At 42.0% G+C, this 19,465-nt stretch overlaps 1 protein-coding gene across 8 annotated transcripts in view; it reads right to left on the minus strand.

Annotated features, from left to right (window-relative positions):
• The window catches only part of CERS3 (ceramide synthase 3), a 120,198-nt gene that overhangs the window by 29,809 nt on the left and 70,924 nt on the right, over positions 1-19,465 (minus strand). For all 8 annotated transcript variants that reach the window (XM_042988197.1, XM_042988196.1, XM_007095854.3 and 5 more), the window contains 3 exons: positions 18,696-18,824; positions 16,363-16,469; positions 4,431-4,584 (listed from right to left, as the gene is read on the minus strand). In XM_042988197.1, the coding sequence (XP_042844131.1) occupies positions 4,431-4,584; positions 16,363-16,469; positions 18,696-18,824 (390 nt within the window). The remainder of the gene's footprint in view (positions 1-4,430; positions 4,585-16,362; positions 16,470-18,695; positions 18,825-19,465) is intronic.

The following is a 19,465-nucleotide window of genomic DNA, read 5'->3' on the forward strand; positions in this document are numbered from 1 at the left end:
AGAGAGAGAATCCCGAGCAGGCTTCGTGCTGCCAGTACAGAACCTGATGCAGGGCTTGAACTCAAGGACCATGAGATCATGGCCTGAGCCAAAGTCGGACACTTAACCAACAGAGCCACCCAGGTGCCCCCAATAGATTGGTAAAGTAGTTAATCTATATAAATACTTGGAACTATGGAAATGTAAACTGATAGCATTTTTATAATACGCTATTTTAACCGCCAGCCTTTGTGATATTTTACCTCTTGTCCAGCAAAGGGCAGGTTTTACATCCACTGCTAACTACCACGAAAAGAGACCTAGAGGTTTCCTAGATGTTACAAATTTTGTATTTCTTCCCCAACATGCTGATATCGGAGTGTGTCAAAAAGGATCATCAGAATGTGAGTCCCGAAAGTTGTCTGGCAGAAGACAGCTTAGCAAGGGCTCATGGGAGCCCTTGGACTGACGCCTGACTCAGCTGCGGCATTATCTAAGCGGAAGGGAGGGAGGGCTTGACTGACAGCCAAGTGCCAGGCTACCTGGAAGTCACAGGCTCTCCATGACTTGGCACAAAGAACCTGAGTTAGTAGTAATAATGGTAATGACAATGGTAGCTGACATTATCATGTGCTTGCCATGTGCCAGATGCTGTTCTAAGGGCTTTATACTACAAGGCAGGTGTTAATATCACCACCTCCATTTTATAGGTGGAGAAACTCAGGCAATCGATGGAAGTAATATCCCTAAGATCACACAGCCAGCAAATGAGAAAGCAGAGATTTGAATCTACACAGAGCCTGCTTCACAAGGAAGTGATTTGAAACTAAAAAAGTAAATACAAAACATGTTCTTATGTTTTCAGAACGTTCAAGCACAAGTTAAAGGATGCGTGCTGAGTTTTATTCTATTATCTTGATGACTCAAGTTGTTTTATGGACTATTTTTTTACCCCTACAAGTATTTTAAATTAATTTTCTGGTTATTTCAAAGCAACAATAATTAGAAAAGGCAGAGTATTACATGTTAAGAGACCCACGTTCTAGTCTCAGCTTTGCCATAAACTTACTATGTGACTTTGGTCGAGGCCTCAGTTTCCCCTATTTCTGAGAGGGTTCCTTTCTTTAACTAAAAGAGTTCACCGCGCATGAAGTGTCATCTCTGAACTGAAGAGACGCTGCCTGTCCGGAGAAGATGGCTGGGGCAGGTTGCCAGGGGCCGGTTGCCCTGTCCTGGCTGTGACGGCTGCGTGCAATGCTCCTCCCTTTGCAGTTTGGCTGTGCACCAGCCTAAGATGTCAGAGAGACATGCTTGAGTTGGCCAGCACCCAGTGTGATATTTAGAAAGAAGAAAATAAAACCAGAAGGATGAACAAATTCTCTGAAGTAATACTAAACGAAAGCATGCCACCCTCCTTCCAACTTCCTCTGAAAGCACTTCTCGTGTTTGCAAAGAGAATGACAAGACGGATGTATCAGCCCGTCATACTTCCCAATGTGATGTGTGGGCTGGTAGTTCCTCACAACCCCCCCCCCCCCCCCCCCCAGTTTAGAGGAACCACTTCGGTTCCTCTGTTGCTTTAAGGTCTTCAACAACAGGAGCAAACGGTAGAAGGTTTTCATTCGTCATACTCGTGCAGTGACCCTACTATTTAGGGAAAATAAGGTATGGATATTTCCAAAATTGCTATTTTTAGGATGTATAATCACTTTTGTCTTGCCAGGCTACCAGGCAAATCCGTGGAGGCCACAAAAAGGTTAATAAACAATTTTGTGACTTTCCACGCCCGTGTGGTTTGTTCCCTTGAATGACGTATTCATTTGCATATTCAAAACTACTCATTAAGGGCCTAGAAGCTTCAAAAGACAAATTCCCAACCTCTGTTACAAGATTTGAAAGACACTTGAAGAGGCCTGAGAACTTCTGCAATTCCCTTTTTTAAATATCCAAGAATTAGTCACCTTAGTAACAACTGAGGTGTACATTAAATGCTAACTACGTATTAAATAGAGTTGAAAACTGACTTGTTAGTTGTTCCTCTAAGAATGTCAACTCCCACCTTTATCTGTCTCCTCCCCTTTGCAATGCAACTGTGCCTTCAAATAGCATTCTTTAAAAGGCACTTTACGGCTTTGGAGGAATAAGCTGATTTCACAGCCAGTTTTGCCACCGCTATGGAAAACAGAGTGTGCATGCAAGCCAGCTGAAGTCATAAGAACTTCAGGGATTAGGGCTGCAGGGGCCTCCACTACTGCTGTCAAAACACAATTGGAAACAGCTTTTCCAAAGTACAGCATGAGAAATCGGGAATTCCTGTCCACGGCTCCCCAACGCACTGGGTTTTTAATCAGGCCTGGTACAACACATTAGAGGTCAGAAATATGAAAAATTATGCTGAAACCAAACAAGAGTACCTTCTGGTCTCCAAGTTTTGTTCTGCTTGGATCCCTTCCAGGCCTGTAATTATTGTCACTCACCAGCCATTAAGGGAACCGTTTCTGCCTAGGGACGGGCACTCCAGGAAGGCTTGACTCAGTGGTGGGACAGGCTCAGTTCAGTGGCCTGCCTTCCTTCCAGCCCCTGGATGTGCAAATTGTCTAAAGACTCAACTTCTTAACCTTATCTCAGTCCCTTTAACTTTATCAGTCGCTCAGAGGTAAAATAACTTTTGCAGAGGTCAGGAGAAAACTATTTAGAATATTAATAAACTAGAATCTTTGGATGAAGGTTGTTTGTTTGTTTGTTTGTTTGTTTGTTTGTTTGTTTTTTCCTGGGCATTCCTACTTAAGGGAAAGAGTCCACTCTCAAGAAAACAAGTTCAAGTCAGTAATTTATTTAAGCAAACAAACACTACTTTCAGAATCTGGTTTGAGATTAATCCAGATGCAATTTCCTATACCTCTGTCTAGATCTAGAAGCTAAGAGATGGTAGAAAACCCAGAGGTCGATTATCGCAATGTTCATTTCATTTGTCAACTCTTCAATAATCTTTGAGGCACATTTACTAAAATAGGAAAACAAATGAATTGAACGGCTGATCAAAATGTGAGCTTATCAGATAAATTGACAGGATACCAGTTACATTACAAGCCACTCCCTCTGATGATACAGTGTCATACTACACATGAATGGTGACACCAAAAATGGGCCCACTGTAACTTCCACCTTGAAAGATCCTTAATTAAAACTCCCTTAAAAGTATGATTTCCAGGGGCACTTGGGTGGCTGAATCTTAAGTGTCTGACTCTTGATTTTGGTTCAGGTCATGATCTCATGGTTTGTGAGATCAAGCCCCACATCTGGCTCTGCATAGACAGCACAGAGCCTGCTTGAGATTTTCTCTCTGCCCCTCTCCTGCTCTCTCTCCCTCAAAATAAATAAATAAATAAACTTTTTTTTTTTTTAAAAAGTATGATTTCCAGACAAAGAAGGAACTATGATTTTATTTTATTTATTTATTCTTTTACTTGCCTTAAAGGCTCAAGTCAAATTCTGTCTATTCAATAAAACTTTCCCTGGTTCCCCCCCTGGAGTCAACTAGTTTCTGTCTTCCACAATATAGGTGGTCACTAGTAGGTAAATATGCCCCCCACCCCAGATGCTGGGTTGTTTCACCAAAGGCAGTAATCATATCTTACTCATTTTGGAAGCCTTCCCCACCCCTGTTCTAGGATTAAATCCCAGAACTGAATTCAAAACAAACAAACAAAAACTTCTATTGTCTAAAATGTATTATTAATTTGTTATTACTTAGAGAAGAAGCTTTTTTCAGAGAAAAAGCATAGCCAAATGAGAGACAATATTTCAGATGTAGGAGAAAGCTCAGAGGGAGAGCATTATGTGCAAATTGAGTGTTCAGTGAAGGTAACCATAAGGCTCTGAAATACTACTCAACTTTCACAATAAAGCTTACCCCAAACCAGACCAAATTTAGACTTATTAGGACATTCTTTAAAATGCAACAACCAAGGGGCACTTGGGTGGCTCAGTTGGTTGAGGGTTTGACTCTTGATTTCTGCTCGGGTCATAGTCCCAATGCCGTGGGATTGAGCCCCGCATCGGGCTCTGCGCTGAGTGTGGAGCCTGCTTGGGATTCTTTCTCTGTCTCTCTCCCTCTGCCCCTCTCCCCTGTTCATGCTTGTGCTCTCTCAAATAAATAAAAATAAAAATAAAAATAAATTAAGAAGCAGCAATCAATATTTGGATAAAAGTTTTATAAAAATTACTTGTCTTCTAATAAAAGCAATTTTTAAAAAGCACCTTAGAGACCTACTTAATGGAAAAGATAGTTACCTTTTAGATACATTTTAATCAATAATGATCAAATCAAGAAAATATAAAGAATTCTGGTTAACTATTAATTAACTAGAAAGTTCCACCACCTGGGCCTCACCTTCAATCTAGCAATGAAATCCACTCGTTAAGAACAGTAAGACTCAGACAGCCCTTACCTTCATGAATATACATCTTTTGAGCATCTTCAGGATGAAGTAACACCAGTAGAGGTGAAGGGCTTGCAGGACCATGAGCTGGAGGTTGAGGAAGATGTATGAAAAGAAAGGCTCAAGGTAGTGCAGAGGAAGGATTAGCGTGCAATATAAAATCCTAAAAAAAACAGAGAAGAGTATTTCATTAAAAAGCACTTGTGAATTTTCAGTGAGAAAACAAATACTTTTTCTCCCAAGGCATACAACATTTAATTCATTTCTAACCACGTCCAGGAAATCCTCAAGGGAAAACAGTATACTAACGTTACCTTTTATATCACTGGCGAGCCACACACACAAAAATACAGTCTGCCTCTTGGGAGAAAAGTTAAAGCAAATGGAATTTTTATTGTCACACTGCCTCCACTCCAAAGTTTCTGTACCTGGGTTTCCTCTTTGCAAACAGAAGAGCATACAGAACCCTACTAGGCTTCCCGGGATTTGTAGAACAAATAGGGTAATGCATGTTTACATGGAGTTATAATTGCCTTTATAACACAATCTCATTTATTTGACAGCAAAGGTGAATGGGGGATTTTATGAAAGTAAATTTTCCAATAAGAGAGGCTTTTAAAGAAGCAATGATTCTATTACTTCCACTTTCTGAAGTGAACTGAATACTTTATTGATTTCATGAACAGACTCCCGGACATCATTGGAACTGCCCTTGATGACCCAGAATGCACAGTGCCTTCAGATACAACTACAGTGTGAAGGGCTACCTGTTTCCTTCCCAAACTTCATACACTACCATGATCTTAGAGTTTCTGGATAGGTTGACTTGTAAGTATATTATTCTAATTATAAAAATAATCTAAGGGCATCTGGGTGGTTCAGTTAGTTAAACATCTGACTTCGGCTCAGGTCATGATCTCATGGTTCATGAGTTCAAGCCCTGCATCAGGCTCTCTGCTTTCAGCACAGAGCCAGCTTCAGATCCTCTGCTCCCCCCCTCTCGGCCCCTCCCCCACTTGTTCTCTTTCTCCCTCTCTCTTGCTCTCTTTCTCTCTCTCTCTCAAAACAAATTTTAAAAAATCTATTCATGAGGCATCTAGTTGGCTCAGCCAGTTAGGTATGCAACTCCTGATTTCGGCTCAGGTCATGAACTTGCAGTTCATGAGTTCAAGACCCAGGTCAGGGTCTGGACTGACAGCTCAGAGCCTGGAGCCTGATTCGGATTCTGTGTCTCCCTCTCTCTCTGTTCCTCCTCCTGATTTTCCTCTGTCTCTCTCAAAAACAAACAAACAAACAAACAAAAAAACAAATTTAAAAAAAAGTAATTAAATGAACTCTAAACTCTGTATAACAAAGATAATAGCCATTTATCCATTTTATGTATGCCAATCATTTTTAGACACTTAGGAATTATAGAAAAATATAAAGAGGGAAACTAAAAGTCACCTAAAATCTCACAACTCACAGATAACCCAGTACATTTTGGTAAATGTAACTGAAGTCATTGCTCCTAAAAATACATTCTTTAAGTCTTTAAGTCTTTTTTCCCCTTCCTCATCATCACATAATTTTATATAACAGAAACACACTTTGCATGTGATTTTTAAAATTTTTTTTTAATGTTTATTTATTTTTGAGACAGAGACAAAGCATGAACGGGGGAGGGTCAGAGAGAGAGGGAGACACAGAATCAGAAGCAGGCTCCAGGCTCTGAGCTGTCAGCACAGAGCCCGATGCAGGGCTCAAACCCACAAACCGCGAGATCATGACCTGAGCCAAAGTAGGACGCGTAACCGACTGAGCCACCCAGGCGCCCCTGCATGTGATTTTTGTATCCTGCTTTTATGACTAAATGATATGATACAGAGAGATTTCCATGTCAATGACTCTATCTATATATCAGGGATCAGCAAACATTTTTGTAAAAGGACGGATAATAAATAATTTAGGCCTCTGGGCCATTTGGTTACAGTTACAACTACTCAACTCTGCCACTGTAGTGTGAAAGCAGCCGTAGAAATATATCAACTAGTGGGTGTGGCTGTGGGCCAATAAAACTTTATTAACAAAAATAGTCAGTGGGCTGGATTTGGCCTGTGAGCCAGAGTTTGCCAACCCCTACTATATGCCATCCTCTAAACAGCTGCACAGAAATCTATTTACAGGTATCATAATTTATCTAATCCCTTATTGATAGCTATTTGTTTCCAAAGTTTCATTACGTATAGAGAATACTGTAAGAATTACTTGTAAAGATATTTTGATAGAACCGTTTGATTATTAGAATGGCTAAAATCCTTAATCAGAAAGTATACTCATTTTACATTTTAGAATATGTTACAGGACTGCTTTCTAGAAGACCATACCAGTTTATAATCTTGCATTCAATGTATGAGGGTACCTGCTTCCTTAGATCTTGAGCAACATTGTACTCTGTCAGCCTCTACCTAAAAGAACATCACATTGTTTGTTTTGTTTTTTTTTTTTTTTTTTTTTTAACATTTTATTTATTTTTGAGACAGAGAGAGAGAGCATGAACAGGGGAGGGTCAGAGAAAGAGGGAGACACAGAATCCGAAACAGGCTCCAGGCTCTGAGCTGTCAGCACAGAGCCCGACGCGGGGCTCGAACCCACGGACCGCGAGATCATGACCTGAGCCGAAGTCGGACGCTCAACTGACTGAGCCACCCAGGCGCCCCAAAAACATCACATTGTTTATAGTTACATTTGTACTTCTTGTTAAATGAATATACGTGTATATATATTTATATTTTATTTGGTTACTTTGATTTATACATTGGTGAACTGCTTCTTCATGGTATCTGTCCATTTTTCTATTGGGGTGTTTACTTTTTCTGTTGACTCATAAATGTTCTTTACATATCAAGCACAACATTATTTTTAAAATCATATTAAATATCATCACATAGTCTGATTCTTTCAACCTTGTTTATTTTTTTGGGGGGGCGGGGGTGGCAAATCAGCTTCTAAAATATTTTTTTAACCAAATTTATCAATTTTTGCCTTTATAGGTAGCCTCCATGTTATACTTTAAAAGGCCTTTCTCACCTCCATCATTATAAACTATATTTTCCCGTATGTTCTTTTTTTTTTTTAATTTTTAATGTTTATTTTTGAGACAGAGACAGAGCATGAGTGGGGGAGGGACAGAGAGAGAGGGAGACACAGAATCCGAAGCAGGCTCCAGGTTCTAAGCTGTTAGCACAGAGCCCAACGTGGGGCTTGAACTCACAGACTGGGAGATCATGACCCGAGCTGAAGTTGGACACTTAACTGACTGAGCCACCCAGGCACCTCTCCTATATGTTCTTAACATAACTGGCTCTACCACTTAAAATCCTGGTTCTATGTAACCTTGATCCACTTCTCTGTGCATTTTCTCAATTGTAAAATGGAAGCAATGATTATCTACTTTATTCATTCAATAAATATTTATTGAGCACCTACCCAAGTGCTACTTGGCACTTCATAGGAGCCAGGAATGTAGCAATGAATAAAACAGACCCAAATCCCTGAAGTGCTAAGGCTCACATTCTGGGGCCTGCATTCACAGGGATTTCAGGAAAGAATGTACAGAAAGCCTCTTTGTCATTCTGATTTGCTGGATCTTTGGGGAATTGTGTGCCTTTTTCTGTACTCTCTCAGCTTAGAATGTCCTCACCTGTTCCCTTTTATTTTTTTAATTTTTTAAAATGTTTTATTTATTTTTGAGACAGAGAGAGACAGAGAGAGAGAGAGAGAGAGTAAGCAGGGGAGGAGCAGAGAGAGAGGGAGACACAGAATTTGAAACAGGCTCCAGGCTCCAAGCTGTCAGCACAGAGCTTGACACGGGGTTCAAATGGTGACCTGAGCCAAATCATGACCTGAGCCGAAGTCAGATTCTTTTTTAACGTTTATTTATTTTTGAGACAGAGAGAGACTGAGCATGAATGGGGGAGGGTCAGAGAGAGGGAGACACAGAATCTGAAACAGGCTCCAGGCTCTGAGCTGTCAGCACAGAGCCCGACGCGGGGCTTGAACTCACGGACCGAGAGATCATGACCTGAGCCGAAGTCGGCCGCCCAACCGACTGAGCCACCCAGGCGCCCCAAAGTCAGATTCCTAACTGACTGAACCACCCAGGCACCCCGCCCTTCCCATCTTCAGCTAAAACTCTTTTCACCCATCAAAGCAAGCACGGGAGCCTCTGTAACAAGTCTCGGTGCTGTTCTGATCACCTCTGAATGTATAGTATTTCTCTAGGCTCCCCCACTACCTCCTCCTTTAGAGCGTTTGGCCTGATTCATTCAACCTGCCTTGTACTAATAGATGCTTGTACGTCTTCACCTCTGTGCCCTCCCTTCACCTGTTCCAGGGGCTTGCTCCTTACTAGGTCCCCGATAGGGATTTGTCAGTATCAAAAACAGTAAAGGAAACTACTCAAAAGCATCCACTTTACAGATTCTACCAGGGAATGTGAATAATGCAGTTACTCATTGTGATCCATGCAAAGGAAAGAAAAAGGGTTCTGACTGACCTGCGATTTCCCTATTTCTCTATTCTTAAAGGGAAGACACAGAAAAAAGGGTTCTGGTTGGAAGGAACCACATGTACAGGGTCCTCGGGTGGGAGGCATCATGGAAAAGTCAAGGGCTAAAACAAGACCGGTGCAGCTTAAGGGAGAGGACCGTTAGAGGGGGGCGGTGTGAGATGCCAGTGGAGAGTTGAATGGAGCCATCTCATGTTGGCCTTGCATGTCATGGCATCAGGAAGCTTTGCTGGATGTAGAAAGGGGAGTGATACGCTAGGACTAAACTCAGCAGAGAGGATTCCCGGGCTGAGGCCATTCCGGGGCTGTTTTCTTGCCTCATAACCTGAGCACATGTCACTGAGCTTCCTGGTCCTGGGACAGGGTGGAAGTCACCCCCTACCCCTGTGACAGGGAGGCTCCAGGGGGACACACAGCCAGCTTTGCAAACTGTGGAGTCCTAGAAATGGAGGAGACTACCATTAAAATGCAAATGCCTTCTGAGAGAGCTGCAGAGAGGAGAGAGACAAGGCGTGGGCTCTGGAGCCTGGTAGATTAGGATCATGTCTCTCCTGCTGTCTTCAGCGAGTTACAGAACTGCTCTGGGCATGGTTTCTTCTGTCAGATCAAAACAACACCACTCCCCTCGTCAGACTGTCAGACTGTCGTGAGGGTTAGAGGAGTTGACAAATGGGAAGAGCTTAGCATACAGGAAGCACTCGAAAAATGGTAGCTGGGACTATTACTGTCACTACTGTTGTGAGGATGACTGCTTTTCCACCCACCCGTTCCCACTACAGGTGGCTTATGGGGTGGGAGGGGAGTGCAGCTCCCTGGGCTGGAGTTTCTGCTTAGGGAGAGGAGGGGGGAGCCACTCAGGAGAGGGAGAGGAGCTCCAGAGGAGTGGGGACGCTGTGCTGCCAGAACATTCTCTGTGGGAGGACAGAGGGGACAGAAGTGGAGAGGAGCTCCAAAGGGGGTGGCCACCGTGGCCCCAGGGACAGCAGGTTTGGGGGCTGTGGTTACATTTTCAGGACCTCCTTCTGTTGGTCTCAGGGTGCTCACTAAGGATGGTCCAGTCTCTCAATCCCAATTTCTTCTCCTCCTTTGCTAAAAGAAGAATGGGAGGAAGGGAAAAATAAACACTTTGTCCTCCTCAGTTTTGTCCCAAACACATGTGTGTCATGTGTGCTGGCACATGAATGAGCATGCCAACACCTGTTTACCTTCCGGGCTACATGGAATTTCTCACTTCACAGGGGATGCCCCAAGACCGCTGCGCTCCTGGATTCCTGGAGCCACTTTGTTCCGTCCACCGCCTTTAATCTGTCCAAACGGTGGCAGGAGTACCACGCCCCGGGATTGCGAACCTTGGCTTTTCCCCGCTTTGGTTCTGTTTCCCATCTCCACTCTACGGCAATCAGTGCAGCTTTGGTGGCTTGAAAAGTCACATTGCTGGTATAAATAGTAGCTGGTTTTGCTGGGCTAGATAAGGCAGCCACCACAAGTTGTATTTTCCTAATGCACACCGAAAGGTCTTCTGCTAATCACGGGGGCGAGCCCTAAGCCTTTTCAGGATAACAAATACTGGTTCTACTGGTGAGTAATTGCCTACCTTATATTTCAGGGATGTCTTGTATTTCAAAGTGACTGCGTAGTTGAAGAAAACTTAATAAATACTTAGGGAAGGCAAATTATGCCTGCTTTTAGCTGTCCAGTTTAGTCATTTAATTTGAAACATATCTGTTCTCAGTTTCAACTGTCCTGTTTCTTGTCTCGGTTCTTTCATAACTAGCTGTGTGAGCCCAGAAATATCTTAACCCCTCACCTGGAAAATAAATGGGGGGTCTAAATGCTTCAATAATGTTGATGACACGAGACACGGGAAGGGTGAGGAACTGTCCCTGGGGGAATGACAACTGAAGGCAAAATGTGATCCTGGGCCGGATCCAGGAGGAGGGAACAAAGCAATAAAGGCATTATTGCATCAATGGACAAAACTGAAACATGGATGGTAGATTGCTACATTTCCTGAAATCGACAACTATTCCTGTGATTCTGTAAAAGGATCTCCCTGTTCTTAGGAAATCCGCACCGAAGAACGAAAGAATAAAGGGACATGATGCTTGCAACTTTCAAATGATTTAGAAAAAATATATATGTACACACGTGCTTGTGTGTGTGTGTGTGCGTGTGTGTGTGTGTGTGTGTGTGTGTGTGCCCCGAGAGTGGTGGGGCAGTGGGGAGAGAGAAGGGAGGAGAAAGCAAACAGGACACAATACTAACTAGTAAATCTGGGTGAATACAGTGAAGCTCTTTGTAACATACTTGAAATTATCCTGTAAGCCTGGAATTATTTCCAAATATATAAATGACCAAATTCTGTAAAAGGTCCCTTTTCTAAAATACCATGATTTGAAGAAGGGTGAGTGCTGTAGTTGTCCTTTATGAACTTATGAACAGCAGAAGTGCCAAGCATGTGGGGTGCGAGGGAAGGAGCTCCAGTGAGGGCACCCTGTCGAATGAGACACTGAACAAACACAGGCGGTGAAATTCACAGTCTCCCTCATAAAGTATGTAACTGGAAAGTCTAGTTCCGAGATACTCATCTGCAGCAGAGGCTCAAGGGAGTGGCCCCAGCTTCAGCAGAGCCACTCTTGCATTGCACAAGTCCCTCCTTTCCTCTGGTGGCTATGCGCCATCCCATGAGGGCATGGCGCCATGGCACAATTGGACCCATGCTCTGCCCTTATCATTCAGAACAGAGGCTCCAGAGGTACCCAGGGGCACATGGGTAGCTTAAACAGTTAAGTGCCAGACTTGGGCTCAGGTCATGATCTCACAGTCAGTGAGTTCGAGCCCCGCGTGGGGCTCTGTGCTGACAGCTCAGAGCCTGGAGCCTGCTTGGGATTCTGTGCCTCCCTCTCTCTCTGCCCCTCTCCTGCTTGCACTCTGTCTCTCTCTCTCAAAAATAAATTAACATTACAAAAAAAAGAACAGAGGCTCCAGGCCTTATGACAATGGGAAAGGTCCACTGTGTCCTTATTCTTGTTTCCCTCCGATGAGTGTCTGCTAAATGCACTGCTCTACGCTTTCAGCTTTGTCTTGTCTTTTTTAAAACCGTCCTCTTTCTGATAGCCATTCTGAGTATTTATATTGTCACATCATTCACAGAATTCCCTTTCACATGAGGCTTCCCAGAGTACCATTTTTCTATGCCAGTGAGAGCCAGATCACCAAAAGCTGCAGGCTGAAGCCCAGTGAGCCAGTGATGGGGAATATAAAGTTACCACAGCATGTGGACCCTTGGAGGTCAGGAAGTTACTTATTTGAATATTACTCACTGTTGGAAATTTTTTTTTGAACATCCAGTAGACAGATCACATAATATAATGGTCTTCACATATATAGATGAGGTAGTTGATACAAAGATCTCTTCTACCACCGTCGTGACCTCCTGCACAGTAGGAACTGTGTCTTGTTCGTCCATGTATTCCTCACAACATCTAGCTGTGATGAGTTCCAGAAATGGAGAAGTGCAGTGAGCCAGCACCACCACCTGTAAACTTCAGCTGAGACAGAGAGCTCCTTTCCTTCAGCTGGAACAGCCTGGACTAAATTGTTATCTGTTCTTGTTGTTTATGGAGGAAATTTTCGAGAGTCAGGGGAGTTGTTTACCTGAACTTAGGAAGGGCTTTCTAGCCTAATGATTCCCTGGAAGTGTTCAGATACTGTTCCAATAGATAGGTACATCCAATAATTCAACAGTTTAGAAGTCATTATTTTAAAACAACAGTTGGTAATAAAGTGTAAAAAACTAAGCCTGAGATTTAAATGGCTTTGAATAAAAATGCAAACAAATGAGGTAAGTAGGCAGTTAGATTAAAGTAATTTGACCAAGGCCAGTTGGAATTCCTGCCTAATGTTGAGAGGAACAGTATTTTAAAAAACAATGTAATTACTTCTTGCTGACACTGATTGAGTAAGAACTGGCTAAGTAAGATTCCGGAAAAAAGGAGGAGAGAAGAGAAGGCACAGTTGTACTAATACAAAGAGAAAGCGATCAGACAACAGCAAATATGCTTGAGGCTAGGGAAAATGTAGGGAAAGTGAAAGAAAGGGAAAGACATGTGTAATGGACAAGCTCTAGTTCTTTCTCTCAAAGTTTCTGGATACATTTCAGAGGGGTCAGCTTTCTCCCCACTCAGCCCTTCATCTTACCACAAAAGGTGCAACAAAAACAGTTGGGAGGAACAGAGCAACTGATGGCCAGCTGCCTCCCACGGCACCTCAAAAATGTCTGAATCTGGAAATAGGTCGATCATCTGCACATTGTTTGGTCCGTAGTAAATTCCATCCCCCCCAAAACTGAACTAATAAAATATCCTTGAAAATTGAATCTACAGTTACACATTTTAGACAGATGCTTGGAGTCAGGCTAACAACAAGGAACTGACTTTTCCTCTTTGGCACCGCAAGATGATTGTGTAACACGTTCAAGCTGATGGGAACACTATTTAAGCTAGAGTAACACACTGCAACTGATTCTTTCAAAAACCATCAAGAACCAATCACCCAAACTTCCAATAGCTTGGTGAAGTTTTCCTCAACCTTCCAATGAGGACCAGTCAACGTCAGCGCAGAAAAATTTTTACCAGCAAAACGATTTTTACAGTCAAGTCTGTTAATACTGGTTTATTTGCAATCCAACTCCCTGAAGACAGCAAACCGTGGTATTGGCTGCCCTCTGCAGTGGGCTGGTGAAGTCAGCGAAGTATCAAGATCAAGAAAATGCCAAATACATGCAACTAATTCTCCTTGAAATGCAGAAATGCTGGCAAGGGAATGACTTAAATCTAGGATTTTTAAAGACGAGGGTATGTGGGAAAGTTCACACACCACCTCCACAATCCCTCAACCCCAGCATGATGTTTGGTTGTTTTCTGGGCAAGAGTAAGCTTGCTTGTTGATTTAAGACATCATGGGAATGTCTGAGGTTAATGTCCTTCATTGCTAAATCAAAAGCCAACCACAGCAGCAACACTTAGAAGCTTCTCAGAGAGTTCCCTGCACTGAGAGCTTCCACGGTGTATGCTTTTTAAAATATCCCCGCAAATTCTTTGAAACTACTCCTGTGGATAAATGGAGTCTAATTTTCCTTCCCTCAAATATGAGCTCGGCTTAGTCACCTGGATCCAATGAAGAACAAGAGGTCGGACGTGGCATGATGGTACTTCTGCAGGTGGGTTATAAAAGGAGACACAGCATCTGCCTAGCTCTCTTATGAGCTGCTCACTATTGAAATCCGGCTGCCATGCTATGGGGAGGTCAGGCCAATGGAGGGTACGCCAGCTGACAGGCCTACCCAAGGTCCCAACTAGCCATCAGCATCAACCAATTGATCCTATGTGTGTTATCTCAACCATGTGGAGTGTGGAAGTCTTTAAGAAGAGTCCAATTCTGGCCACATCTGACTGTAACCACATGAAGAGACTCTAAATGAAAACCACCTAGCTGAGGTTGGTCAACTCCCAAACCCGTAAGTCATAATAATAATAATAATCAATAAGTGTTGTTTTTTTTAAAAGAGAGGTCTGCAAACTGAGGCCTGGTGGTAAAATCTGGCCTGCAACCTGTTTTTCTACAGCCTGTGAGATCATCTGGGTTTGGTACATTTTTAAAGGGGTGTAAAAGAAACAAAACAAAGCAAAGAATAATATGTGACAGAGACCATATGTAGCCCTTAAATCCTAAAATAGTTATTCTACGGCCCTTTACAAAAAAAGCTCCTTAAACACTGTCTTAAGCCACTAAGTGTACAGATGGTTTATTATGTAGCAACAGATAACTGGAACGCATGGTGTCTTTGGAACATAATAAGAGGAATCGATGGACAAATGCTGGATTTATAGCATCATAAAATTCACACTGAAAAGCCGTAAGTCAACAGTTACCTGAAAGTCAGTACTTATCCTATCAATAATTGCTATCATACAATATTATAATTTCATAAACACACTTGCTCAACCAAAGCAAAAGTGAGGATAATGTGATTCTTCAACCAAGGAGAGTATTTCAAAGATGGACCTCACATTTGATTCTAGGTGAAAATTCTAGATGAATCATCTAGATGATTCTAGATGAAACTTCAAATTCTTGGAGAATTATTAATAACTTCAGCAAACATAGCTGACATTTGCTGAGTCCTTACTATGTTTCAGATGTCATTCTGAACTATTTTATATGTATTATTTTATTTAAGCCTTGTGACAACGCTTACATTTTACATATGAGAAAACTGAGGCACAAGGAAATATCTAATATGTCCAAGATTACACAGGTAGTAAGTGTGGGGCCAGGATTTGAATCCACACCCAACTTGCATCCATGAACTTAACTACCACATGCTGCTGCTCCTCTCCAGAAAATGTCTAAGTAAGATATTGGTCTATGTTTAAAGCTGTAGCTGGCTTCCATAGGGAGGGCAGCATCCCTTGACCTCTCTGACCAGACTTCCCTGGGGTCTAGTCAAGGATGCTGTCCACCCACTAGGAACCAGGCCTGGAAGTGGGTCTCCATCCCCTTCCCCTGCAACCCAGGATCTTCAATGACACTAACTTTTCTGCTGAGAGGATCTGAAACTCCTAGTCCAGCCCCAAACTATGGCTGGTTATAAGTTCTTTCTTCCAAACCATCAAAGACTTCCTCACATTTGTCCTCTGGTTCCTGTCAATCAACACGTGGAAAAGTATGCTTGTCAAAGGGATGACTGTCAGGGGAGACACTATATAAGTTCTTCAATCCTTGCCCTTGACTAAATAAAATCAACAGGCTGATCGAGAGCCGATCAATATTGAAAAGATATCCAGAACTTTGTTAGGGCCAGTGATCATGGAGAATGAAATCAGTATCCCTTTCTTCATCTGTGAAGTAGGACTGGTAATACCTATCTTTATGATTTGTTGTATAGACTAGAGCCAAATTATACAAAGGGCCTAATCCAGTGTCTGGCATTCAATTAATGGTGACCACAATTACTGTTATTTTTAACATAGAACATGCCTCTCTTTCAAAGAGCTGCTGATTGGCCAATGATATTTCACTGAATAACTGGAAAAGCTGTTAATCACAAAGATCCATATTCACAAAACAAAACATAGAGTCAGAGCTGCTGCTTACCCATTGGGTTACACATTTCCCACCTCCTTTTGTAATAAGCCTTTTCCACGCTGGAAGGTGTTGTTTTAATTATTTATAAAAATGGCCCCTTCACATTAGTGTTTCCAACTGAACTTGGCACTAACGACTGGACATCAGTGTAAGGAGGAGAGGGCAACACTCTGACTTCGACAACATGCCAAGGCCACCTCAGCACAGTGACCAAAGTCATGGTACAGCACCTTGTCTACTCACCAGAAGGGAAAGACAACGAGGCGGCTGATGAAAAATATGGCGGAGAAGATGAAAAACAGCGTGTTACAAGTTTGCTTCCATCCAGCATAAGAAAACATCTTCGCAGACTGAAAACAAAAGAAAGCAACTGCGTTCAGATAAAGTGATTTAGTATAAAATTCTTCAATTAAATATTCATAAACGAAATGATACGATGATACCATTAAAGGGTTGGGTCCTGGATCCAAACTTGAACGTGTGGAAAACTAGAGGGTCAGGAAGATGCTTGAAGAAGGCAAAGGCACCTTCTGAGTAAGAGTGATCATAGATATTGGGGCTATTTTTCCTTGCAAAGAAAGAGCTAAGAAAATGACCTACCAACTCTCTTGAGGAATCTGAAAGATCAATAGGCACCATCTTTAGGAGGGTCTAAACAGGGGCAAAAGTTGTACCACGTCTGGGTTCAGATAGAACTTGCCCAAGAAGACAAACACTAAAACCAACTACTCAAGGAAGCTGTGGACTAGGCACCCTCTGGAAAATATAAAAAAATGAGCCCCATTCCACTACTTCATGCTGCCTCTTCCCAGCTGGTGGAAGGTACTGGCCTTGCTCGTCCAACCTCAAGTTAGATCATGGCTTGTGAATCAGAAATGATTCATGATCACTAACAACATGAAGCTGTTCTCATAGTTTATTCACGAAGGGACCTCTGAGTTTGACATTTCATTTTTCTTCTGTTCTTTTTTTTTTTTTTTTTCACCTAAGAACCCCAGAACATTTCCAAACAGTAATGAGCTAAATTTCACAATATACCCTAAGGGGTAGATGTGACTTCTCATATTACAGCTGAGGACAGAAAACAAAGCATTAAGTGATTTGCCCAAATCACCCAGGGAGTTCTATCGTGTCAGTGATAAGGTGGGGGAGGGTGGACAGGGACAGCCCAGTGCTTATTCCCAGTCCCAACAGCTAACTCCCTTTTAACAACACAGTGAAGCTGTTTTACAGTGGATGTACACCAAAGGCTAGAGGGCTTAGAAGCAACAGAGTAGCATAAAATTCTTAAGTCATGGCCAATATGGTTTTAATTTACAGGCAGGGTTACCGAGATATGATCAGAGAAGGAGGTAATATAACAGAGATGGCTACATTCAGACAGCGATACATGAGAAAACTGGCATAATCCTTCTTTTGCTAAGCCATCTGCTGCCCTGAATAATCCAGACCTTTAGAATGGGATTTACATGTCTAACTGCAATTGCATAGAAGAAACAAAATTCTGTGCACATCTGATGTTTTAACAGTAGCCAGTTGCTTCAAAATAGCTTCAAATGACTTCTGGTTACATCTAGAAAAGGGTTTAGCAAACTACAGTCCAGCCTATGGGCTAAAGCTTGTCACTCCTTAAGGATGGGTTTCACTTTTTAAAGGGGTATGAGAAAATAAAAAACAAAAAGAATATATGGCAAGAGATCCTATGTTGCCCACAAGGCGAGATTTACTATCTGGCTCTTCACCAAAAAGTTTGGTGAACGCTGCTCTAGAAAAACAAGATCCTATCAAATTTAATTTCTTCCATACCAACCTATATTCAGGCGATCCTGAACATGAAACAGGTTGGCATCGTTTTCCTCAGCTGTATTATAAGCGAAGGTATTTAAAGGACACACTAAGTGGCTCTGGGAAATGTGACCCTAAGTACAGCAGGAGAGCTGGCCGGGAAGAGGACCCTCGGATCACTGCCTCAGGGCAAACGGGAACCAATACATAACAGAAACATGTAGAGAAAACAATCCTAATTTTGTTTTGTTTCTCATATTTTGTGTTGTTTGGGATTAAGAAGACTCTTGCTTTAATGTCCCCTGCTCCAAAACATTCCGTCCTTAGAAAAGAAATGTCATTTAAATAAACATCAGCTCTCATTCCTTAAAGCTGGAGGACCATCCGTGTGGGGGAGTGCAAGCATCCAATGGGTGTTCATCTTTGGCTTAAGGAAATATATGGTATCATCCAATATTAAGAATCCATAATGCCACAAATCCAAGGTTTCCTTTTCAAAGACTAGAGTTCATTCCTTCCTCAGAGACATCAGTGTACTTTGTGAGCTAGTATCTGCGTGCGACTTTTGCAAGTGGGATCCCATGAGTTAACCTCTCTCAAGTACCCTGGAGAAGGATGGAAACTAAAAACTAAAAGATTTCCTTTCTTTAAGCCCGGAGACATCCTGAGACTTCGGGTGTTTTCACGACAGAGAGCCCTGCTAAATCACTCACAGACAATTCTTCCTGGGACGAGACACAAAAACCCGGGACGTGGTATTGTTATTACTTTTTTTAATGGCAAAAGTTTACCTCCAGCCAAATGTCAGCCACGTCATGCACGATCATCACGAGGGTCCCACTGCGGATATAATTAGCACACCAAGAGAAGCTCATCAAACTAATAGCAGCCAGGTGGTGGATGACATGAGCTAGAAAATCCTATATAATGAGAGGAAAATAGCGGCTATTAAGCAAATGCAGTTATTTCCTAATCACTGGAAGAGCTAACAACAACAACAACAACAACAACAACAATATTTAAAAAAAAAAACCAGTAACTTACATCTGCACCTTTTTGAAATTTGTAAAATGCTTTCACTTTAATTCTTAAACACAATCCTTGCAAGGGAACTAGCACATATTATCCGCATCACTGAAGTCACTGAACTCTGAGACAGCATTGAATAGTTGTCATCTAAATCCTAAACATCTCCTAACATCTTTCCACTGCCTCACACTGGATATACATACACATCCCATCCCATATACATACACACATGAGTATATTCCTGTGTATATTTACATCTATCACTTATTCCCTGTCTAATTCCAACAAGGGAAAAAGACAGATACACAATATAGTGAAACTATACAACCATTAAAATAAGAGTTGCTGCATATGAAACAAGTAACAAATGAAAGTGTAACAAATATATTAGCAAATCTAGGCTAAAGAAAGCTATTACAATTGAACATAAAACCTTAAAAGGTTTTCTGCAAACAAAATATACAAATGGCCAACAAGTACACAAAAAAGACACTCAACCCATGGGCTGTCAAGAAAATGTAAATCAAAACCA

Source organism: Panthera tigris, chromosome B3 (assembly GCF_018350195.1).
Source record: "Panthera tigris isolate Pti1 chromosome B3, P.tigris_Pti1_mat1.1, whole genome shotgun sequence".
Classification (NCBI taxonomy): Eukaryota; Metazoa; Chordata; class Mammalia; order Carnivora; family Felidae; genus Panthera; species Panthera tigris.